This window comes from Cornus florida, unplaced genomic scaffold (genome assembly GCF_030987335.1).
Source record: "Cornus florida cultivar Cherokee Brave unplaced genomic scaffold, ASM3098733v1 CherokeeBrave_3.0.0_Hap2_Chr11, whole genome shotgun sequence".
Lineage (NCBI taxonomy): Eukaryota > Viridiplantae > Streptophyta > Magnoliopsida > Cornales > Cornaceae > Cornus > Cornus florida.
This window is the reverse complement of record NW_026775581.1, coordinates 77,629,403-77,655,442: the sequence shown is the minus strand read 5'-3', so window position 1 is coordinate 77,655,442 and position 26,040 is coordinate 77,629,403. Positions and strand designations below refer to the sequence as shown.

The window sequence follows — 26,040 nt, the reverse complement described above, 5'->3', positions numbered from 1 at the left end:
AACAGTCCCAACACTAATAATGAATAAAATAAACTAAAGATCAATTGGGAGACATCCATTCCCAGTGATATTCTGCCTTCATGGAACTTTCATATACAACGACAGGAATATATTTCATTAAATTGTCTTGACCATATTTAATGTAATATAAGCCAAATATTGACAGCCATACAGGATTGATATCTTCGAAAAAAATGAGTGCTTTACAGGAAAATATATTTTCACCAAGCTTGCCTAGTTTAAATAACGCCTGCAATTTTTTGAATTGCAAAAGCAAGGTATTTTTTTACCTTCATCCTCGTGGTTAAAATGGTAGTCATAAGTAATCTCTTCTCCGGGGTATATGTCTCTCTCAGCGAAAAACACCACCTGCATGCCCAGAAACCAATTAATAATCCAGTGTTCTTGAACTTGTTATTACTAAACAAATATTCTCAATTTTTTTTTTTTTTTTTAACAAATATTCTCAATTCATCTACTACTAAGAAATACCGGACGCAAAAATGAAACAATATTTGAACAAAAAATCAAAGAATGCGAATAAAAACAACAACAGGACATGAGAAATTCTTCCATAATTCTTATTTCTAAAAACAAATAAAGAACAAAAGGTCCAGCTCAAGCTAAGTGCCCAAAATTGCTATTTTTTGAAGTATCTTTCTTGCAGCCACAAGAACCAGGGCTACTATTCAAACAACTGCACAGCATGTAGTTAATTTTTGTGCCTAACATGGAATTACGGAAACATGGTGCCTGTGATCTCAAAAAGAGAACATATAGCCCAGATTTTTGCTGCTAAATCATGTAGCCCAGCGAAAACAATTGTTTAAAAAGCGGTGCCAAAGTATCATATTCCAGGAATCACTTCCTGTGGCATCCAAGCAAGATATACGGGAGTCCTGACATAGGTCTCACAAATCACAGTCAATGGGCAAACTGCACCGAAATACTTCCAACCCTTGAACCAAACTACTTAGTTTATGGGTTGATTACTTTTCCTACTGCACAGAAAGTTATCAAGTAATATAAACCCATAAATTACCTTCTTTTCATTCCTCACAGAAATCACCTTGGCAACGCAGTTTGGCTGGTCACATGAATTAAAAAAGAAAAGAAAAAAGGTGAGTCCAACCATATTAAAGCAGACAAAGTCCAGTGGAAATACAACAGAAATAATTAAACTATTTAATCTTCATTGCTGCCAATAACTAAGGTTTTTATAGAAATTTGATGTCAAACTTCCCTGAACTTCTCCAACAACATTATAAGACCATGAGGATGCTACAAAGATAATGTAATGGCTACCCGAGGAACCGACTTTGACAAGCTATTAGTTAATTAAAAAGAAGAAAAAAGTTTTTTAGAAACTCAAATTTGGCATTTAAACAAGTCTTACAGGTGCATTCAGTTTATTCTATCTTGAATAAGTGGCATAAAGATAAAAATTCCTCAAATTCGCTAGCATATTTACAGAACAGACTGAAATAGATATTTGGAAGAGAGAAATTACCAGGCACGAATGGTTGACAAACCGAGCAATACCACCTTTACGGGTCGCATCAATTATATGCTCTTTATCTATCCTAAAGAAATAACAAGCACTCTTGTACTGAAGTTTTCTTCCAAACTGATAATCCCTCTCTCTTTTGTCTGCCACACGGAGCCCCACTATCTCACCTACATACTCAACAACCTACAGAAAATGCAAAAAAAATTAGATTTGCCAGCCATAAGAAAAATAGGTTTTGGATTCTTAAAGGGGAGAGAGAATCTAACCATTGCACCACGGGAAATGAACTGAGATGTGTAAAGACCAAGGGCATGTATGCCCGACTTGTATACTACCAAATGCTTCCAACCTTTTGACTGTTTGTAACGTGTGTATTCTTTCTGCAAGAGGACGCAAAAAATACAATATCAGCTACTGGAGCTTTCTGCTGAAAAACGCAAAAGTTGTTCAAGCAGTAGTATGCTATACCATCAAATATTCATTTAACTAAAAATTTAACAATCAATCACAGGTTGCAATACCTATACATTGAATGTTCAAGGTAACCTTACAGCAACATAATTCCTTAAGATTAATTGAATTATTAAGAACACAAAAAGAAAATCTAGTGACGTTAATATACCCGACAATCGTACTCAATATCTGAAATTGGAAGCTTTGGAAGCCCTTTTGCGCACTTTTGCCCATTAATGTGAATCCATGCATCTAACTGCTCTTGTGGAACAAGGCACCCACCACTGCCACTAGATTGACAATTAAGACGATGCTGGAAGCCTTCCTGTTTCCGACCCTTGAAGCCCTAGTTGAGAAGGCCAAAAAATTATTAAGAATAATACTCTGTTCTATTGCATATCAATGCACCTTACACATTAAATCAACAGATGAAATACCACTGTCCGAGCACATGTGTCCTTTTTTCCAGGATGACCAATTTCGGTATCAACAGGATCACCATCTGAATCACACTGGTGATATGTTGCATGAAGCACGCATCTTCCATAAAAACCAACATTCTCATCATCAACACCTTCAACCTCACTTTGCAGCAAACCCTGCAACCAAAACAACTAAGATGTGAGGCACACAGAAAACCGCCAATGATATTGAAGTTCGAGAACCAAGTGATCTTTGCCGAAAGACCTAGATAAGGTTCAACGATGGCCATCAGGCCTTGCTTGTGATATGTGTCTTGGTAGTCCATAACATGTCACATAATTCCTTCTAAAATAATACTTAAATTATTAATTAACTTTTTCTTCAGGGACATTTGAATGTACAATGCAAAAATAGAGAAGAACATTATCATAATAAAGCTAATTCTAGCAGCATTTGGTTGCCAATAAGTACAAATATAACTTGGCCCAACTCAACAAACTATCCGCCCAACTATGTCACAAAATGATAACAGAAGCTCTTCAAAGCCAAACCCCTCAAAAACAAAAACAAAACCACAAAAAGAACAAAACAAAACAAAAACAAAAAAAGAAAGAAAACTGACAGCACAAAGATGAAGGGAGGCATACCTCCCATTAGGGTAAGCATTCATATCACTCACAAACATAATGAAAAGAATGATGCTTTTGTTCTAAAAATAAACCATTATTATTTACCAAACAAAATTAGGTATTTAAATTATGAAAAAGTGAGCTTAAACAAATATCTAAGGTACTGAAAAAATGACTCCCCAAATAAAAGTTTTAGTAGAGGAGATCAACGTCATTCAAATTGGTCTAATACCCGATTTCTTAGAACTTTGCATCTCTTTTTACATAAAAAAATATTTAATTTTAGATTCTAAAAGAAGTAAAAACCTTTTGGTGAGCACACCAGGGATGAAACTGAACAGAGCAATCCATAACTCTGCACTTTATACAGGAACCACCTGGTCGGTTACACATTGAGCAAACCTGGAAAGAAGAAAAGCACATGTGGACCATTGGTTATACATTGTCCATGAAAGCGTAAGAAACAAAGAGGGTCAATTTGTTATCGTTTTCCACATCCTTTTTTTTTTTTCCTTTCACTTTCAAAGACAAATTCCCGGTTTTCATTTTCAAAAATGAAGAAATTGCAATGATGAAAGTTTTCAAAATGTGGACATTTTTTGGTCATTTCAGCTGTTAAATACTACAGTATATTATATAGAAGTATCGTTTTTTTTTTCCCTGTTATTGCCTCTCAGATATTATTAATAGTTCACTGCTTACCACATTTACTTTAGGACAAGCAGCACCAGATACATCGAAAGCACTCATTGTGTCAACATTTGGGCAGCGCGTTCCTGGTGTCCAGAGTCCACAAACCATATGAACCCACTGCTGAACAGTTGAGTCAAGAACTCCTGCTGTTATGTTGTTGTCCACCTTCAATTTACCAGAAGAACGAGATGAATCCTTTACAGATTCCAACCGTTTCTGTGGATCTATTTTCCATGCTGCTGTAGAAGATGACTCAATGCGTACAGGTCGGATAAAATGAAATGAATCACTATCATGTATAGAACTTGAAGACAATTTGCTCAACTGATCCTCCAAAGCTTCAGAAGGAGAAATTGAATTCTCAGGCCCGGATTCAGTCACAACATTCCAAGCTTTCAAAAGGCTTTTCACAATATTGTGACTCCGCAGTGCCCGAGTCATGGCCCCACCTCCATAACCACAGAGAACACAGACCTAGATGCCATCAAATTGCAATGACAAAATCACTAAACTATTAACATACTACATCTGAGGAAGAGAGGAAATGCAAGCGGATTTTATACCATAGCCAGCACAAAAAATAGAATGTGACCATCATATGATCCGAGAGCACAATATTTGAAGAGAAAGATCTAATTCTATATGCATGTCCTAGAAAATTTAGCCACATACATAAAAATGTACACACTACAGCCAATAATGCCTTGTAACCAAATACTAGGGTAAGCTTCATAAATCCTCATCAGTAAGCTTTATGGATACAGTATGCCATATCCTCTTTTAAATTCATGATATTTATGCCCTTCTTAAAGAACCAACTCACGTTACTTTGGCCCTCTACTTGCACTTTTGGTGCCTTCCTCCTTGTAACCAAATACTAAGGGTCGGTTTCATAAATCCTCATCGGTAAACACACTATATATGCCATATTTTCTTTTAATCAACAGTAATTATGCCCTTCTTACAGCACCAATTCATGTCACCTTTGGCCCTCCACTTGTACTTTTGATGTATTTATCATTTATGCGCCAGCACATTAACTGGTCTTCTTACACAAGCTGAACTAGCATCACCTAACTTCTCCCATCTTTTCAACCAGGGGCAATTTATAACATCCTCTAAACACATACTCCCCCTTCCCAATTTTAGCTTGCACTGCCACTCGTCCACCTTACTCATAATTGCAGCTACATTTACTTGAGGAACTTGTTTAATCTTTCGATAACAGTATATGAACATGTTTATTGATTCTCAACATCGATGCTATAAAAACAGACTTTGTTATAGCCGTATTTTAGCATTTCCAACAAGATGTCAGATTTACAACAGTTCGGAGGTAATTTGCCCATATGACACTAATTTTATGGACACTGTATTCCTCGATCCCCCATTCTCTAAGAATTAAGAATATGAATAATATGGAGAAGTGCATTCAATAGCAAGAACAGACACTTTTGAGAATCTTTTGGACATCAACTTTCAGTAGACACACATTTCCGCTTCCAATTTACTAAATTAACAAAATATGGTGTTCCATAGTCTAGCATAAAATAAAAATAAAAATTTTAAAAAATCTAGAGAATTAAACCCTACTCTAGCAGAAACAAACAAAATTTACACAAGTAATAAATCATCCTTATGAGGAACACATTGGTGTTAATAACGTACAAGTAAGATCTGCAACTCCTCCCCATGCTTTAGCACACACAAACAACCAGAAACATATGCTTCCAAATAGTATCAAGTGGCTTGAAACTTCTAATAAAGCCTCAATGGACTCGATGCGAAGCAACTTCAGCCAAAATGCATACAAGTGTACAATTCAAGTAACACAAAAATGTTAAGCCTCGTAGATCTTAGAACAACTGAATTGGCCATTTAAAGAGGGGGAATGGGACAATGGGGATCTTTTCTCTTCTCTTAAGAGGATGTCTTGAGGAGGAGAAGAGGATTTGGTTCACCAACCCATTCCTCCATTTCAACATGTCATGGTTTTAATAGAAATATAAAAAGAAGAGAAAAGAGAGAATTGCATAAAGGCTTGAATTAGATGAATTACCCATTCACAGCTCTAGTCTTTATAGATAAAATGAGCACATGCTCATATTACAAGAAAGGAAACAAAATCAAATCATTGCATATTCTATGCCTAGACATATGTGTAAATAAAGTCAAATACAGGATTAGTGGCTATCATATCTCACAGATAATATGGTAAATCACATCCCATGATTTGGGCCTATCATATCTCGGCTATTATGGTAAGTTATACCATAAATCGTGGTATCATAAATGCTAACACTCCCCCTCAAGTTGGTGCGTGAATATCTGAAACGCCCAACTTGGACAATGCATTCTCAAACACAATCTTGCTGACGCCCTTTGTAAGAATTTCTGCAAGCTACTGAGAGCTTGTGACAAATGGAGTGCAAATTTGACCAGAGATGATCTTCTCTCGAATGAAGTGACGGTCGACCTTTATATGCTTAGTCCTGTCATGCTAAACGGGATTTGCTGCTATGCTAATGGCAGACTTGTTGTCGCAGTAGAGTGAGAATGGAAGCGACACTGGAAGGCACAAGTCTGTCATCAAGGTTTTCAGCCAAAGCAACTCACCTACCCCAAGAGCCATAGCCTTATACTCTGCCTCTGCACTAGATCAAGAGACAACATCCTGCTTCTTACTACGCCAAGTAACCAAGTTACCATCAATAGTGGTACAATAACCTGAAGTAGACCTCCTATCTGAAATTGATCCTGCATAATCAGCTTCTGTCCAAGCCTCAACGCGTAAGTGACCATGATTAGCAAACAAAATACCACGGCCTGGACACCCTTTTAAGTAGCGAAGAATCCGAATAGCTGCATCAAGGTGTGGGGCACGAGGAGAGTGCATGAATTGACTCACGACACTCACGGCATAAGCAATGTCAGGTCGAGTCATGGATAAATAGATGAGCTTCCCCACAAGTCGTTGATATTGACCAATATCTGACAACTCCTCCCCCTCAGAATCAGCTAACCGATGATTCTGCTCAATTGGAGTATCAGTAGGACGAGCGTCAAGCTGACCAGAAGTAGAAAGCAAGTCAAGAACATACTTGCGTTGAGAGATGAAAATGCCAGTCTTGGAGCGAGCCACCTCAATGCCCAAGAAGTATCGTAGGGGACCAAGATCCTTAATCTCAAACTGACGGTCAAGATAGCTCTTAACCTCATTAATTCCGGTAGTATCATCGCCGGTAAGAATAATATCATCGACATACACAATGAGAGCAACTGTCTTACTGCCTGAATGACGTAAAAACAAGGTATGATCAGCTGCACTTTGATGGAAACCAAACTTGAGCATAGCAGTGCCAAAGCGATCAGACCAAGCTCGAGGAGATTGCTTGAGGCCATATAGAGAACGACGAAGACGACATACCATACCAGAATGAGCAGGAGAACGACAGCCCGGAGGAGGAACCATGTACACCTCCTCCTGCAAATCACCATTAAGAAAGACATTCTTGACATCTAACTGAAATAGAGGCCAAGATCGAATTACAGCAATGGAAAATAATACACGAATGGTATTCATCTTGGCAACAGGGGCAAAAGTCTCTTGATAATCTATGCCATAAGTCTGAGCATAACCCTTGGCAACCAATCGGGCCTTGTAACGAGCAACTGACCCATCTGGATTATGCTTGACTGTAAACACCCAACGACAACCCATAGCCTTTCGTCCAATAGGAAGCAGAACCATGTCCCAAGTCTGATTTTTCTCAAGTGCTTGTAGTTCTTCTGTCATAGCATCACGCCATTGAGGTTGTGCTAGCGCATCTGCAACACTGGAAGGAACAAGAACCGAGGCAACAGAAACAAGAAAACTCCGATAGGAGGGTGAGAGAGCATAATCAGAAACAAAATTAGAAATAGGGTAAGTACAAGAACGTTTATCATTTCGAAGAGCAATGGGGCTATCATCAAGCGAAACAATAGCTTGAGAAGGCGGAGCTGGTGCCGAAGGAACAGGGCAGTCGATCGTGGGAGTAGAAGCTTGTACCTGTTGTCTCCGATTATAAACCTGTGAAAAAGGAACAATTCCCCCTGCTGAAGGGGTATCACGAGGAGGAATTATAGAAGAAGAAACAGGTAATGGTAGAGGAGTTGAAGACGGAAGAAGGTGATCATCCATTATATTCAATGGGAACATTCACTCTGAGAACCAACTGAACCACTATAGTATGGTGTATGCTCAAAGAAAGAAACATCCATGGATATAAACCGCAGACGACTGGGAGGATGGTAACACCTATAACCTTTTTGAGAGTGAGAATAGCCCAAAAACACACACTTTAAAGCCTTGGGGTCAAGCTTTGTACGAGTTTGCCCCAACTGCTGAACAAAGCACACACACCCGAAGACTCGTGGAGGAATCAAAAATAGAGATGAATTGGGATGTAAGATTGAGAGTGGGGCTGCAAAGTTGAGAATCCTAGAAGGAGTCCTATTAATGATGTAAACAACGGTAAGAACTGCATCTCCCCAAAATGACTGGGGAACATTCATGCCAATGCAGATTGCTCTGGCTAAGTCAAGGATGTGGCGATTCTTTCTCTTAGAACGACCATTCTGTTGAGGAGTTTTAACATTAGCCAGCTGATGCGCAATCCCAAATTCTGTACATAACCGTTGTACCTCCCCATAAGTGTACTCTGTACCCTGGTCAGATCAGAATTTTTTAATGGTATGACCAAATTGAGTCTGAACCATTGTCATAAATTTTTTAAAAATGGTGTATACCTCATTTTTGGTTTTCATAAGATAAACCCAAGTAACACGACTATGATCATCAATGAACAACACGAAATATCGAAATCCAAGACTAGAAGTAACTGGGCAAGGACCCCACACATCTGAATGAACAAGATCAAAAGGTGTTAAAGCAGATTTATTACTACTAGCAAGATAATTGGAACGAACATGTTTAGCCATATGACATGTTTCACAGGATAAATCTGACACTGCCACGTTACAAAATAAGGAAGGAAATAAATGTTTCAAATAACCAAAAGAAATATGTCCTAAACGCATGTGCCAACGCATAAGCTGGGCTTTATTAGATGAAACAATATTAGAAAATGAAGCTGAATGTGCTTGCAGTGACAAAGGAGCATCCAACAGGTATAAACCGTCCACTTCACGCCCACTGCCAATCGTCCGTTTCGACACCAGATCCTGAAAAATACAATGAGAGGGAAAGACGTTACACTAAAATTTAATTGTTTGGTAACGCTACTAACAGAAATAAGATTTGTAATCAACTTTGGAACATGAAGTGTATTTGACAAAGTTAATGAAGGAGTAACTGATATGTGACCCTTCCCAGCAATGGAAGATGGAGAGCCATCCGCAAGGCGGACCTTGCGTTGACCAGAGCAGATACTATAAGATTGGAAGAGTGAGGACATACCAGTCATATTGTCTGAAGCACCAGAATCAATGATCCATGGTGTTGAAGATGTAGATACGCTATGTGCAGACGCAATAGTACCTGAGTGGGCATAAGTGGAGGTTGGCTGAGATGATGCCTCTATTTGGTTGAAGAATTGCTTGAACTTGTCCAAATCAGCTTGAGTCAAGGTAACTGTGTCAGAAGATGTAGAGGCAGAGTTGTCAGGAGTTGATAACGAGACTGGTTGTGTAACAGAATGTGCAGAGGATCGAGGCTGTTGTTTCTGTTGCGGTGGACGTCCATGTAGGGCATAACAACGAGATTTGATGTGACCAATTTTTCCGCAATGGTTACATCATCCACGTTGTCGTCCCAGAGGAGGACCGGTGGTAATGCTCTAAACTGATTGGGATAATGAAGTTCTTGAAAGGTTGGGAATCCGAACTGCCATAGCAGAACGATCAACAAAAGCAACACCTAATGGATGAGTCCGGCAACTCTCATCTGACAACACATAGGAATATGCATCCTCAAGAGTAGGGAATGAAGATAAGCCCAATAAATGAACACGAGCATACTCAAACTCGTCGTTCAACCCGGCAAGAAACTGAAACACTCGATTCTTCTCCACAATTCCTGCATATAAAACTGCATCATCTGGATCCTTCCAAGAGTGGAAGGAATCATAATATGACATCTCCTCCCAAATAGCACGAAGCTTGGCGATGTAACCTGAAATAGTCAAGTCACCCTGAGAAATCCTGGTGATATCTCGCCCCAGCTGGAAAATTCGTGCATTATTCTGCCTCTGAGAATAAGTGCGTTGAACTGAATCCCAAATCTGCTTAGCAGTCTTCATAAACATATAGCCAACAGCTATGTTTGGTTGCATCGAATTGACTAGCCAAGACATAACCATAGCGTTATCTGCAAACCACTGTGGATATGCCTTCTCTAACTCAACTGGCTCTTTCTCAGAACCAGTAATATAGCCAATCTTGCCTTTGCCACCAATGAACATCTTGGCAGACTGTGCCCAAATCAAATAGTTGGAACCATCCAACTTCACTGTGGTGATTTGAAGTCCTGGATTTTTTGATGAGTTGGTGGGAAAAATGGCACCACCACCCACAGAACGTGAGCCAAGAGAATTAGCAGTCGAGGACCCTGAATCTGCCATAATCTGTCACACGACAATAAAAAGAACTCCAAAAACACTACAAATTCTGTTAATAAATCAAAGGGTCTCCTCAGACCATAAACAATGTCTCCTCAGACCATTCCCAAAAAATCCAAATACATACCTTTTTTAAGGAGCGCTGCCCGCTTACATATAGCCAGACAGCCTCCTTCTTAATATTCGGAACCTCTTTGTAAACTAATTTTTTTTACCCAAGCCCTTCTAGGTATTGGAAACCAACTATCCCAATTTACCCAACCCTAGAAGAGTGAAAAAGAAATTGTAAAACTTAAAAATACCTGTTTTCGATCACAAAATAGCAACACAGAAAAACATTTGCAGGCAACGTCACACGATGTCACAAACAACCTAAGGTAGCTGTCGCACAAGTAGCAAGGCTGCTAAAAGGTGTGGAAAGGTGTTGGCTCTGATACCAAGTAGAAATAGAAAGAAGAGAAAAGAGAGAATTGCGTAAAGGCTTGAATTAGATGAATTACCCATTCACAGCTCTACTAGTTATAGATAAAATGAGCACATGCTCATATTACAAGAAAGGAAACAAAATCAAATCATTGCATATTCTATGCCTAGACATATGCGTAAATAAAGTCAAATACATGATTAGTGGCTATCATATCTCACAGATAATATGGTAAATCACATCCCATAATTTGGGCCTATCATATCTCGGCTATTATGGTAAGTTATACCATAAATCGTGGTATCATAAATGCTAACAGTTTTTAATAGCAAAATTATAAGGTGAGGCATTTTATTCTGTCAAGTAAGGTACTAATGCATAGGCCTATCGATGGAGAACCGGGCCTGGCCCGAGAGCTTGAAGTCCATATGGCCCACACCTACTATTGGAGATGTGGGAAAGAAGATAGAATTAGGGCTTGCTTATATAATTATAATGGGGGCTCAGGCGAGAGTCTTCTGGAGGGTAACCCCCTTTTGTGTTTGGTGGAGTATTTGGAAAGAGCGGAATAGAAGATCTTTTGATGGGAAGGAGTCCTCTATTGGGGTGTTGAAATTCTCTATTATTTGTACTCTTTTTTTGTTAAGGTTGGGGGAGAGATTTTTCCTCCATTGAGGATATTGTGGACTTTTTGGGCTCCTTGAGATCATAGTTTCAATTTTTTGTATAGCTTGGGACGCGTTCCTCTTTTGAACGCCTTCTAATACATTTTACTTATAAAAAAAAACAAAAAAAAAAATTATAATTGAATTTTAGGGTTTTATTTATGGTAATAGGAATTTTAGGGTTTTTCTTCGATGCCTATTTATATGTTGGTTTAGACATTGTGAAAAACAACTTTTGATATTGATTATTGATTATTATTCAGAAATTATTGTGGTTTCTTCTCTCTCAATTCTGATTTCTCCCTCTGTTATTCTTCTCTTCTCTCTCATTCTGATTTCTTCCCCTATTATTCTTATTCTATTTCTCTCTCAATCTCTATCTTAACCTCTTTCTTATTTACTTGAATTCTGTTCTCGAATCACCCCTACCCGCTGCTGCATCACCCATCGAAATTGAATTTTTATATAAACAATATATAAATTTTTATTAATTCTGATGAGTGATGACAGAAAGGCAGGTCTGCTTAAGGTGACAGCAATAGCCAAATGTAGAGATGCTCACGGCATAGTGAGATGTAGACCTCAAGTCATATAGTGTAAATATTGTGGTAATTTTAACTTTACTTTTGAAATGGTTTTATAAAAATAAAATAAAGTAGAAATATAATATAATAAATAAATAGTGAGTAACTAATATATAATTTTTGTTTAAAAAATCAACGAGCATACTAGCTAGACAGCTGGTTGTGAACCAAGCTCTGAAGCAATAGTATGGAAATATGATTGCGATAGGGACGTGATATTATTCAATTTATGGGAAGTCATGGGAAGGGATGGAGAAGCAATTTGATTGATAATTAGGCACCCACCACAAACTTGATCTAGAGGCAGTTAGGTTATGGCCGCCACCAACCACTTCACCCTACCCAGCTAGTTTTCCACCTCACGATATTTTAATTGTGGAATCCTTTTATTCACTTTGAGCAGCAAGGCATCCTCTCTCTTATATCTTCACATGCATGATATAGACAGACTAGAAACCCAACACAACGTTGAAAACTAAATGAAATTCAAATGTTGAACCTAACTGAGATTATTAACCTGTCAAAGAAAGTAATAAAATTTTAAATAATAATATTCAAGGCATTACGAGACCTATAAAAACCAGCAACAGCAAAAATCTTTGGTCATTTACAAGCAGTGATGAGCAGAGGATGTGACCATTACATCTCAGGAAGCTTAATTACTGAAGTGACTGGAGCACTGGTGAGGATCTGGATATGCAGTTCAAAATGAAGTGGACCAAACCCAAAACAAGATTGTCTATATTAGATATAAATTTTGAAGGCCAGGCATCAACATTGCAGATGATTTTTTTTTTTTTTTTTTTTTTTTTACTTTTTTTCTTTTTTAGTTGGTACTCACACTCAGATGCCTCCACTAAAGCTCGAACCCCTGGCCTCCCTTTGGGAAGTAGGGGCCTGATACCGTTAGGCCACTAGCCTGTTGGTATTGCATATGATTTTTCATCATCAAATCCTATAAATCGTAGAACTTGCCAGCACTAATTAGACAGGTAACAAAAACCAAATGGTCCAGTACAACCAATGTCTTGATTAATATATTGTATCTATCGGCCACATATTGATCTTGTGGACAAGTAGCAGTAACAGTTTGGTCATCAAACATATTGAATGAGGCTATGAACTCAATTATGTGGTCTCAAGTCACTTTTAGAACATGCTTGTCAAGTACTCAAATATTGAAAAAAAAATTTCCCTATCTAAAAATACTCAAAAAAATTTAAAAAATTAAGAGTTGAATCCATTTGAAAGACAATTTTGAGTGATTTAGTGGAAAAGTGGATCCAATGATTCTAAAATAAATGATCCAAAACTCGTGCATATTCAAGTGCGAAAGCTACACAACCCTTTGTAGTTAGCACAAATACTTCAGGAACAAACAGGAATCGGGAATAACTACTGAAGAATATAGCCAAACTAAATGACGATGTCAGTACTATCAAAATGATAAGCCTTCTACACACCGCCTACCAAAACTAACAATCTAGTACAGTACAACGCCATATCTCACAGAAACATGACAGGTAGTACGTTAATAGCCTCAAACAGATCTATGTTGGACCAGCTAAATAAGTGTCAAAATGGCAGGGAAGAAAGATTCCTCAGATGGAAATCAGTATCCCTTCGTTCAGACTTATAAGATGATACAAAATCAAACATAGCTCAACTCTCATAGAAGATTAACAAAACACAAGAAAAAAGGTAGAATAGGAAAGAAGCAACTTTTGAAGAGAGTAAGAACAAACTCATAATCATTTTACGTACAATATTTTTGGAACTAGTCCTGCATGGTCTGCAATACCATTGAGCTTTGGGTACTCTGGAAACACCGTAGCAAGCCTGGTGCACCTGCTTATCAGGATGCTAGAGTTTATAAAATCATAGGAGGAGAAATTAAGTAGATACCCCCACGGGTTAGCTGAGTTGGCACAAGGCCTCTGACCTAGAGGTCTTGTGTTCAACTCCTGGTAGTGTCAAGCCTCCGCTCTAGGCTCACCAGTACCCATGGTTTGGGGGTGATTGCGGGTACCCGAAGGGATTAGTCCCAACCCCTGTGGGGACACCCTCCATTACAATAAATAAATAAATAGGTTCAAACTCAAGCAAAAAATGAACTTAGTAACCACATACCCTGATTAAGCATCGACTGCACTCCACTAAACAGTTAATTTCATCCTTATTTGAACTTCCACAAACACAGCAAAATGCACCCAACCCCAAAGTAGAGGACTGGCACTGATGCTCTTTAGTGGATCTAAACATAAGCCATAATAATTAATAGTTTTATAAGGTAGCTAAGATAAAAATTCTAAGAGCATTGTACAGAATAAGATGACTATTTTTTTTTTTTTTTTTTTTTTTTGATAAGTGAATAAGATGACAAAATTTCAATCAAGAGCATTATTAGATAGCTTACTTGTTATCACCATATAGTTCTTCCGCAAGACATTTACCATTTTCAGTATTCTTTAGTAACTTCCCCAGATATTGGCCCTTTGTTTGTGGTTCACATTTTGAAATCTTCACAGGAGAAAAGTTTGAATTACATGAACCATTTCCTGATCAGAAAAAAAAAAAAAATAAATACAAATCATGTGAAAAATAGTGCATATTGCAACAGGCTTAAGAAAATAATGTAAACAAAAAAATGCAAGGACAATAGCAGCGACAAGGCGGGGAAATAATCTAAAATCAGCAATAGCTGTTCTGCCACACATCTGTATTTTCGAATGACCTCATCGAAGAACCAACTTAAGGGCAAACTAAAGATGCCAGTGAGTGGAAAATATTCTGCCCAGGTGTGCACTTCATTAAGTGAGCCTAAAAGACCTGCAAGAGGACCAGGAGGACAAAAGTAGCGGAGCAATTACATAGGAAGGCTAGGGGATTCTAAACAATGCCCAAGACTAGGATGTTAACAAGCTGTCAAGTTGACTATGTATGAGACTAGTTAATTTAACAAATTATAACATGAAGGTCATTTTTTTTTTTTTTTTGGCTAAAAATTAAAAACAGCTGTTACAAATGTCGGACACTAAGTTGAGCATTTTTAAAACTCCACTATATAAACTTAGAAATTTTACAAGAAAATTATGTGCTGAGACTATGTCTTGTCTTGTATAGAGATATAGGGAGTTGCCAGTTTCCGTACAAGCTAATTCCAACACACGCTACTGGCATCTTTGCCCACAAACCATAGTGGATCAAACTTTTTACACACTCCATTTTTATTGGAGGATATAAAAGGAGATGAAAAGAAACAAAAGATAAATATAAAACAAAACACAAAATATAAATATAAAACAAAAACCAAAAAGAATATCTATTGATACTACTACCTCCATCCCATAAAAAGTGACACTTTTTGGGAACTTAACTTTTTAAGAGTAGTTTTTAATGTTTTTTTATTATAGTGGTAGAAAATGAATTTCCAAATATACCCTTTTATGGTGGGACCACATGATTTTGAATTTCCAAATATACCCTTCTATGAAGGGTAAATTAGGAATATTAAAAAATAGTACATTGGATTTTGAATTGGGACAATTATTTTGGGACAGCCAAAAAAGGAAAGGTGGACACTTTTTGTGGGACGGGAGTAACACAATTAAAATGGTTTAATCATTGGCAAAAACGAGAGATGAAAAGCCTTTAGGGATAGTCAATAGCCTCCATTAGCCAACTTTACAGTTATTAACATTACAGACAAATATGTGCAGGACAATTCTAACAAATAAAAACAAGAGTTAAGTGCCAAAAAAAAAAACCCTATAATGAATATAAACCCATGATGTTTGGAAATCCGCCCTGAGGTATTAAAAAGGTGCAAATAATGACCTACCTTCATTTTTCTGTTAAAAGTTAAATGAAAACACTCAAATACCGTTATATGAATAGAACAAAGAAAAGAATAAGGCTTAAATGCAACCCCCCAAGAAGAGAGAAAAAAAAAAACCACATGTAATATAATATGGAGCTTATATACCCCCTAGATATACTGCAAGTGTTGCAGATAACTTCCTTAAGATACACAACAAAATTGCAAGTAACCACCTGTCCACTGGCCATTAATAAATTGATTGTGTATCATGCGTTAATCATGTAACTGATTCATCAGCAAAACAAATGTGTGTGTGTGTGTGGGTGTGTTGTGGGGGGTTATCAAGTTGTTTTATATTTATCAAGGGACTTAATAAACCTCTTATCCTCCCTTGTCATCTAGGTCTTTTTTACAAGAAAATCTTTTTGCCAGTGCCTATTTTCCTAAGCTGGTTTATCGTGGCCGGTCTTGTGAGACAGAAAGGGGAATAAAAGGATGGAAAATAACGATTTTTACCGGTTTTGAATTTGTTTTTTTTTTTTTTTAAATCCTTTCTATTCTAGTTATAAAAACTACTCGAGTTCTTTTATTTCATTAACGGTAATTTGGCAAGTCCTTGTTTGCATTTTTAATTATATCAGGGAGGATTTCCAAACTACAGGGAGTTATATGCACAATATTCATATCAAGAGGGTTTTTTTTTTTTTTTTTCACTTAAACCGTAAAAAAATAAAAATATAAGAAAAGACATAAAAAAGGACATATCTAATAGGCGCATTCCGTCAATTTATTATTCATGGCTAGTACACGGAAGGTGGTAATTTGCAACATTTTTGAAAACTTTAGGGTGATTATCTACAATTTAGTTGTTTAGGAGGGTCATATGCACAGTACTTATGTTCAAGGGGGTCCTTGCACCCTAACCCTAAAAAAAATTCAGCAAATTCTTCTTTCAAAAGACTATTTTTATTTTTTATTCAGGTGTGATAGCCATGAAGACACAGAAAGCCCCCACTTAGAAGGGTCAAATCACCCTGAAATCACCAAAGCTGGAATAATTGAATGGTCATATAAAGTCACCTACATTTTGAGGAGAAAATATATCTCTCTATATATAGATATATCTCCATTAATGTGAAAGAGAAGCTAATGCTTTCTACATTTACCTTCAGCTGTTAGCTCATAAAGGCTGCGCTTGCGAATTTCCTTACTCTTTGTCTTCAATCGAGTGCTTAAAAAACTGCTTGGAATATTACGATTCTTCACACTGCCATCATATCTTTCTTTCTCCAACATGTATGATTCATCATCACATTTTTTACCTCCCCCAAAGCAAGCCGTCTCTGCATCTTCCATAAAATAGTCAGGATCTAATTCACTACAAACCATAGCATCGTGACCTTCACCCTCTCCCTTTTTCCTAAAACTAGACAATTTAGCAAAGCATCCATTGCCTCCTTTAACACTTCTCTTCCTCAACTTCTTCACGGAATTTAACCTAAACTCGTCATTTTCAGTAAGTTCACATCTTGTAGAAACTTTAAAAATCTTACTAAGAAGAACGATTTTTACCGGTTTCGATGAATTTCCATTAGAAATAACACCATACTTCCCAGCTACTACTGGCCTTTCCCTACCATTACAAACACCCAGTGGCTGATCATAAGTGGATATCATACGAACTGCGGAATCAAAATTCACAACTTCAGCACAATTTTGTTCTTGCATCCGGAACTGCTTAGTTTTCAGAGCAGTCCGACCTGATCTTAACTTTTTCCCGCCAGAGGCTTCTGGAATTTCAACACATTTACCATTAACCTTCAATTGTGTTTGATAATCATTTTCTCCCTCCCTTTCAATGTAAAGTCTGTGTAGATCTCTTTTACGAGACATAGTCTTGGAAGAAGAAAAGCCAGACCTCCTCCTTTTAAAACTAGGACCAGCTGAACACGCACAATTATGAGATATCCCTTGGTCAGATCTAAGTGGCATTTGCATATCACTGGATGAACTGGAATGCCATTCAGCATTACCAATACATTTTGGAGATTCATTTTGGGATGAAGAAAAGCCAGAGGAAGAAAATGATGCATCTCGCATCTTCCACTTGCTTGCTTGTTTTCTCTTTCCAGTTTTGAAGCCACTCTCAGATTTTTGTGCATGATTGGTCTTTTCATGTATGGTGTTCCCAGTATGAATTTTATTTTGTACCTTCTTTAGCCAGAATGAGTCTCTGAACCTAAGGTCGTCAATCAGAGTACGAGAGAATTGATTAGGTAATGCTTTAGAAGAACTTTCATTTATCGACTTGATCTTACAAGACTGAAAACATTCAGCACTTCTTTCGCTGTCAAGTGCGTCATCAGATGACCAGCATTTGTCAATGCCTGATCCTTCATCCACTACAAGATCTTTTGTATATCTAGTATCCCCAGCATCAACAGTACAAGAATCCATGTTATTAACCTCAATTGATGCCTGAGTAACAGCAGGGGCAGAACATCCAGAAGAAACATTAGACATTTGTTGCTCTTTCAAGCACTCCGCATCTTGAGCAGATCTGTTGAAGCATTCAGTAGCAGCAACACTAATTTGATCCTCAACGTTTAGGCTCCCATCCAATAAATCAGCTGGTTGATCCATACATGCAACACTGCAAATCTCTGTTGCCTTCCTTGGCACATCTCTCCACTGGAAACCATGAGTACCAGCTTTCTTAGGAATTTGCCCCTCTAACTTCTCATTCTGACCTAAGGAAACAACTTTTTTCTTTGGGAAATTATATTCTTCATCAAACCTTGAAGCAAATAAAAGGGAGGCTTTGCCACAAATACTTCCTGCATGTTCTTCAACAGCATCAAGGGAAGTTTTTCCTTTAGAGTCACAACTGACTACATGATTTGCGTGGAAAGCACAGATGCACTTGCTTGGAAAATATGTACATGGTACTCTCTGACAGCATTTTACAAGCTCGCTTGATGGAGAAATGGTGTTTTCACTTCTGCCAAATCCCACATATTGAGAAAATATTTAGAATAAATATATAAAAAATTAGGGGGCAGTTCTCAGATTGAAGCCAAATCATAAAGCAGAAGGTTGCAGTCACCATGCACATGCACATAAAAAGTACAAATGGGGGGCCAACTGTAAGCATTTATCATGCTAAATTTTAACGAAAAAGTAAGAGAGCTATGGCAGAGACATGGGGAACATAGTTGGTCGTACCCTAGCCCAGTCCCCCCTTCCCCGACCACTAAAAAAAACTCCCACCCTCTCCCCCCTTCAATTCTTACTATATTTCTCCCAAAATCGCCAATTGCGTCTAGCCGTCTATGCGAGAACTATGTTTGAATATATGTATGTATAACATTAGCTTCAGTTCATATTTTGCTTGTGTAAATATGTACAAATGATATTTAGGACACCTTTCTCGACTTAATAACTGCCTGTAAAACATTGAAATGACACAGATGCCTGACACACAAGGTTTTATTTTTTCACTAATATAACATAAGAGAACTTCGTAAGAAAAGCAAGAAAATTATGAAAGCAGACAAGCTGCTCACAAAAGAAGTACAAACCAAAAAACTTAGGGCCTAAACTATAACAAAATACAACCACATAGCATGCGAAGGAGACATTTTGCAAAAGTCCCATACATTTATCCATCCATGCATGAGAAAATTAGGGATCAATTTCTCCATTGGAGGCAAAATTAAAGGAGATGAATCATGAAAAGGATCCTTAAACTAGAAACACATTACACGGTGCATAATTTAAATTTAGTAATACAAATGCGAAATACTAAAGCAAAAAACAGTTAAACTTCAATTTTTTCAGCCAAGCAATGAAAGCATTCATAAGTTCTATCATATTGTATCATCCATTCTATTAACAAGTAATATGGAAAAGATATGATATGCTTTTGACGAATAAATCTTATCCATACTCAAGTCTTTGTCAAAATTGAACATACTGAACATTATCGAGCATTTTCCTCCCAAAGTAGATAAATATTTGGCACTTTAATATATTAATATATATATACATATGATATATATAGATCTTTCCTATCTACCATCTTATCAATGCTTTTCATTCTAAAAATTGTAAAATTTTATTTGGCACATTTTTCCTATTTTTTGAATTTTATTAAAAATAAAGTGCATCTTAAGATACAATTTATGAGATATCATCATCATCATCCTTACCTTTTGGAATGACATAGTTGGGAGCCTATACATTTGTAACAAAAAAAAAGTTAAAGCAGAAGAAAAATTATAATTGTTAAGAAAATCTGAAACCCTACAATGCAAAGAACAAGTTCAGATGCTTCACAACTAATATGTCAAATGTTGATTCGGGTTGACCCGGCACATTTATGACACGATTAAACAAACAAATCAAACAGGGTTAAACAGGTTGAGACTCCAAATCAGAACACATAGCATGATTAACAAAACGGGCTATTGGGTTTACATGATTATTACAAAACCATGATTATGGCCAACAGAAACCCACTAAATTCGTGTCGGGTTTGAGTTGTGTTTTATCACTTCCAATAAAAGACAAATAAACAGAGGAAGGGAGAGAGGTCAGATAAACTGGGGACAAAGGTAGAAAAAAAATAATAATAAATAGGAGAAAAAACTCAAAACTCTCAATATTAAATAATCAATTCGATGAAACGTTTTGAAACCCAACTACAGGAGCCTTATTTATAGGAAAAATCATAAGCAAACACTAAATATATATATATATATATATATATATATATATATATATTAACTTACCAAAATAATAAAAATTCAACCCTAATTATTACCAAATCCCTAATTTTATATAACCCTGTCCCTTCTTCAAAAGTAGAGCGAATCACGTGTGGCTCATGCATGTGAGTCATATCTCGATCTCCATGAATTCTCCCCAAGTGGAAGAAACTCTCTTCCGAAGAGTAAAACGCAGAAATGCTTTCAGAAGCCTAGGTCAAAATGGCAAAAGTCATCATCAGTACTTCACAAAAAATATGAGGTTGGACCCCATCGAATAAAAGATACACTGAATATTTTTGGTAATGAAAAACCACTCTAATGGGGAAGAAAATAATAGATCAAACCTCTATACTGGAAGAACTAGAGTTGATGCTAAAAAAAAAAGCAGCTCCACCAGTAGGAATGAAAACAGGCTAACAGAATAGGAGGCTCAAAGATTCCTCGGTAGGGAAACATATACCCCACATGGAAAATTGGACTAATATTTGTTGGGAAATCAACTAATCCTGATTTATGAATGATGTGGAAAGGTCTAACAAACTTGAGCATGTCTAGATGAATTTCTAAAAATAAAGATTGCTCTGATACCACTTGATGAAGCACCGAAAATGCTTTGAAATTACAATCAGAAAGAAAGCAAGGAACGAAAAGACAGAAGAAGGGATGAAGCTAGAAGAAGGGGAAGAGAAGACAGGTGAAAAGGGTGAAGCTAGATAGACTAAGGGATTTATATGGGCAGCAATAAGGGGAGAAGAAAGAAATTAGGTGTTGATGTGAGTTTCTAGAGAATGAGGAATCACTTTAACAATATGGAGCAGCAGTGAGTAAAAGCCTAAGTGGAAGTCCAAACTATCCCATGGGGGGCCCACTGAGGGGGCCACGATGAAGAGAATGGCAACAACTCTTGTACTTTCCCTTGGAGTGAAGATGAGGTTGATTGGAGCTTTAATGCTTTGTTACTAGGGTGGTTGTGTGTTGTAAATGAACCATTAACTCCGTTTGCACTAGGCTAATCTGCGGTAAAGACCGTCTGACTATTCGTTGGTCCCTAGTGAGATGGGGATGAGACTACTTGGAGGGCTCAATGCAAAATGCCTACCTAATTAAATCAAAGGAGAGGACAAAGCATTCAATGCAATTGTGATATGGTAAGTCTTGCATAAAACGTGAGGCTTCCAGGGCTTGCTTCACTCCAGGGAGACCTCTTCCTTTCTCCATGATAGGCCAAAGAGTGCCACCATGGCTTCCTCAAGCCATAGTGACCACGAGAGATAGAGAGAGAGGTGGATATATATATATATATAGAGAGAGAGAGAGAGAGAGAGAAATTTTTGGGATGAGGTAAATTAATAAATTACATATATAAAATATAAGGAAACCATTTAGGGAAAAAAAAAAAAAAGGAAACATATATAGAATATAAGGGAGGGAGAAAATTCAGGGGGGGTATTTTACACATTTCCAAAAAAACATATATCCATTATAAGGAACCAAGAGCCTCGTGGCCTAGTGGTATATCCCCAACCTCCCAAAGGGGATGGTGAGGGTTTCGAGTCCCCAAAGGGGCAAAGTGGGTGTGTGAGTGGGTGGGAGGGTGTTTCTTGCCAATGATAAAAAAACAAAAACAAAAAAATAAAGAAGAAGAAGAAGATTATAAGGAAATGTATATACAACATTAGTGAGGGAGAAAATCCGGCCCCGGGGGGGGGGGGGGGGGGGGCGGGTGCAGGTCCTGCCTCTTGGGCATGAACTCCCTACGTCCCTGGCAGTGACACCCAAGAACCTCACCCGTCAAACCAATACTCCCTAGGGTCCCATGCTGAGTGCGTTGCACCAGCAGTCCTCACTAATAAATCATCAAATCAAATGGTCATTAACCCAACAAGAAAAAATCAAATCAAATCAATCGCACCGAAGTACAAAACAAATAAACTTAGACCAACAAAAATATGGAGCTCGATAAGGTCACAGACACAGAGAGAGAGAGGGTGGTTGAAAAATTAGAACAATTTTTTCGTTAATTCTATTGAAAAATTGGGAAATTTGAAGGTGAAAGATCAATACCACGATGAAAATATGTCTCAAGTTGAGGTAATCAACGTCTTTGCTACTGAATTAAAGAAATTATTTTCTGAAAAACACATTTCTGCTCTATTTCACAGTCAAATTGTTATGATGAATAAATTGAACTAATTGTGCCGGGTGTTGGGAGAGGAAGACAGGAGGCGAACTAAATCTTTGTAGCACAAAGTGGTTGCCCTCCAAATCGAACCTGTAACGTCACACTTCTTTCAAGCACCAAGAGATGGCCCCTAAGTGACATATAAACATAACTCCCAAATTTATAGTAACATGTTTCTCCAAATGAGTTGTCCCAAGAAATAAAACAACCAACATTAAAATTCACGGTAGTACTGCTATTAAAACTTTTCTACACTCTACAAACAAAATCACTTCAGGCTATATAGAAATGAGTATATCAAACATCAAATGATGTACCACAAAACAAAACCGACAACCATGGGATCAACCATTAACAAATAAAATGAAAAAATCTTTAAAAATTACGTTTTCCATTTGAAAATGTTAAGTCATCTAAATTCACCTCGATGAAGACTGATTGTTTGGATGAGGACTGCGAGAGATTTCATATTGTGTTTCCAGTCCTTTAGGATGCACAGAATTTGCTTGCGAGAATGTTGAGAAATCGCACCATTTATTCAGACCTTCATGGGTAAAATTAATTACAAACACTATTACAGTAATTCAAGCCTTCAGCAGCAGAGAATAAATAATATATTTCATGACACAAGCAGTGTATGTACCTGCCACGGGAGCAAAATTTTCACTATCATGACTCATCCAACAAGTAACACCAGATTGGAGTGATTTCATAGCAAGTTCACAAGCATCCTGTTTACTAGTGGTATCAGGTCCATGCCTTTGTTCATTTGACATTGTCGGATGGACAATAGAACCTTGTATCTTCACACCACAGGAGTTGATGAATCTCCCTTTTTCTTGGTTGGTTCCAAAAGGGGCAAAGGAATGGTTTTGGTTAGATGACTCCAGTATATGCCTAAATGCAAGATTTCTCAAGTTATCATCCAATAAATAGGGGCTTATACCACTGCCCTCCTTATTCAGTAGTGCTGACGTAGGACGAGGTACAGATATCGATGTTGTTGTGGAAACCCCCATTGGAACTTCTTGTGAAGGCACAATTAGTCCAGAATCCATGGATGAGCTGATGGATCTAAGAAAAACACGATCAACGTGGCCATTATTTCCGAGGCAAGATTTTTTCCCAGAATAGTTTAAGGCGTTTCTGGCATCACATGCATAAGGAAGCATGCCAGGGAACTGGTACTGGTGAGATCCCTTGTCATGTACCACTGAACAAGTATGATTACCGGTTCCGTTGCCAACTGCACCAAAAGAGCTTGAACTTTCAATATGCTTACTTGGAAATCCAAAGCTTGATTCAGTTGCAACATGACAGTCATCGGCTATATCTCCCACTGCTTTTCCCTTGTCCATACGTTTGTGAAGGCCAAGTTCATTAATGATCAACTTCCTTTCTATTTCACCCCCTCTATTCCAAGGAAATTTAATTGGATCACAGTTAAGAGTACGAGACTCACAATGTGTCATAGGCATAACATCCTCACTACTATTGACCACATTGTTAGTGTTTTTGAAGTGCAACTTTCCTTCAAGAGGAGTATTCAAGTGCGGAAGCAACATAGAAATTCCTGAAACCTTAGCCGTATCACCTTTGAGATGTTCTATTTTAGCAGCATCTACTGCATTACTCACACCAGATGCATTGTTCACAGTGTTCAATAGGCTTTGTTCTCTTCTCGCACTGGAATTAGAAGTGTCAGCAGCACATCGAATAAACTGTCTGCGTCTCTCCATTACCACTGAATTGCTAGCTGCATTAAAAAAAGTCCAAGAGTAATAATTTAAACAGTGGATTGCATTATATTATAAAGATGGAGAGAGAAAGAGAGTGTAAAAGGAACAGATCTACGATGAGAGACCGTATATGACAAAATAAAAAATAAAAATAAAAAGAGCTAAGAGCACATTATTCACGCACTATTATGCATCAGCTGCTCCGCTAAGAGTGATTTCTGGGGATCACCAACTGTGCAAAACAGGTGAGATCCAAAGGCAGGTAAAACTGGATTTCCCCGAGTCTGAATCGGCTGAGAAGGTTGCCCAAGTCTCAACTCAAAGTTTGAGGGAACTGCCTCTCTGTCCACAATATCACCCTCCTTTGAATAGTTAAATCTGCTGTTAGAAGAATCTACACCAAGGGTTGTTAAGTTCAGCAAATTTGTGCTGGAAACGAATAAACTTTTACTTTTAGAGATTGAATCAATGTAAGCGGAAATGGACTGAGAACCATTATCTGGTCCTGTTAAACCAACTAACTTTGACGCCGTCGAATACCTAGACACAGGGCACTCCATATTCTGGTTATCAGCCATTGGGTGCAAATTGCTCTTTGAAGTGCCAATAAAGCCCTTGTGGAGAAAATTGAAACCATCCTGAGCATTTTTCAGCTTTTCATTTTGGGAAACCTCATTAACCAATTTCTGACCAGTATAAGGGTTCTTTGGACATGCATCATTCCAAGACCATCCAGACCTAACCGATGCTCCGGATGAACCAATCAGATTAGACAGGTCTGAATTTCTGGACATGTTGGGCAAAGTTGTTCTGGTTTTCACCAAACCAGCAGTTGCTGAGAATCCTTCAGGCCAATCCCATCCGCTATGATCGTCTGGAACCCTAATCTAAAGCACCATAAAAACATCACCATCCAGAGTCGTCGGTGCTTCAAACACATGCCAATAAGAAATACAATTTTTAATTCCAAAGAGAAAGAATGCGTAATTACTGAACAAACCAGCCACTGTCACCCACCATACACATTTAAAAGAACAACAACAACCACCAAAAAAAAAAAAAAAAAAAAACACACGAGAAGAAGATGAGGAAGGACATCTTCTAGACTATGCTTCAGAAAGTAGGGCTTGTCATGTATATAATTTAAGAAATAAAAAAATAATGGATGAGACAAAATCAAGGTATAGATGATGACATTCAAATTACTCCATCTAAGGAACCTAAAAAGAGACCAAATGCCTCTAACAAAGTATAGAGATCACCCAACTGACAGTAATTGGTGAAATTGATACTGGAAAAAAAAAATGTTGAACAGAACCTAAAAATGTTGAAGAAGCCTTGGGAAATAGTGGTATAATTAACTAGGGAAAAATATAGTGATTGAATTAATGCACTGCGAGAGGAACATCAACATTCACTAGGAATGATGCTTGGACAATAGTTCCTAGGCTTAAAGACATAAATGTCATACAAATCAAGTGGCTATTCAAGAACAAGTTAGATGAATGTGGTGTAGTGGCAAGAAC

The 26,040-nt window shown here is 37.6% G+C and overlaps 1 protein-coding gene across 4 annotated transcripts in view; it reads right to left on the bottom strand.

Moving 5' to 3' along the window:
• Positions 1–26,040, bottom strand: part of LOC132282660 (uncharacterized) — a 50,069-nt gene continuing 24,029 nt past the window's right edge. For 2 of the 4 annotated variants that reach the window (XM_059784398.1, XM_059784399.1), the window contains 15 exons: positions 24,699–25,401; positions 23,419–24,531; positions 23,199–23,319; positions 16,988–18,822; positions 14,418–14,559; positions 14,132–14,255; positions 13,766–13,849; positions 3,718–4,182; positions 3,322–3,417; positions 2,401–2,562; positions 2,133–2,309; positions 1,777–1,890; positions 1,511–1,693; positions 1,043–1,087; positions 1–369 (listed from right to left, as the gene is read on the bottom strand). In XM_059784398.1, the coding sequence (XP_059640381.1) occupies positions 235–369; positions 1,043–1,087; positions 1,511–1,693; positions 1,777–1,890; positions 2,133–2,309; positions 2,401–2,562; positions 3,322–3,417; positions 3,718–4,182; positions 13,766–13,849; positions 14,132–14,255; positions 14,418–14,559; positions 16,988–18,822; positions 23,199–23,319; positions 23,419–24,531; positions 24,699–25,401 (5,499 nt within the window). In that variant the 3' untranslated portion in view covers positions 1–234. Of the gene's footprint in view, positions 370–1,042; positions 1,088–1,510; positions 1,694–1,776; positions 1,891–2,132; positions 2,310–2,400; positions 2,563–3,321; positions 3,418–3,717; positions 4,183–8,326; positions 8,935–13,765; positions 13,850–14,131; positions 14,256–14,417; positions 14,560–16,987; positions 18,823–23,198; positions 23,320–23,418; positions 24,532–24,698; positions 25,402–26,040 lie in introns of those variants that run through there. The other 2 variants (XM_059784400.1, XM_059784401.1) reach the window with 2 other exon arrangements.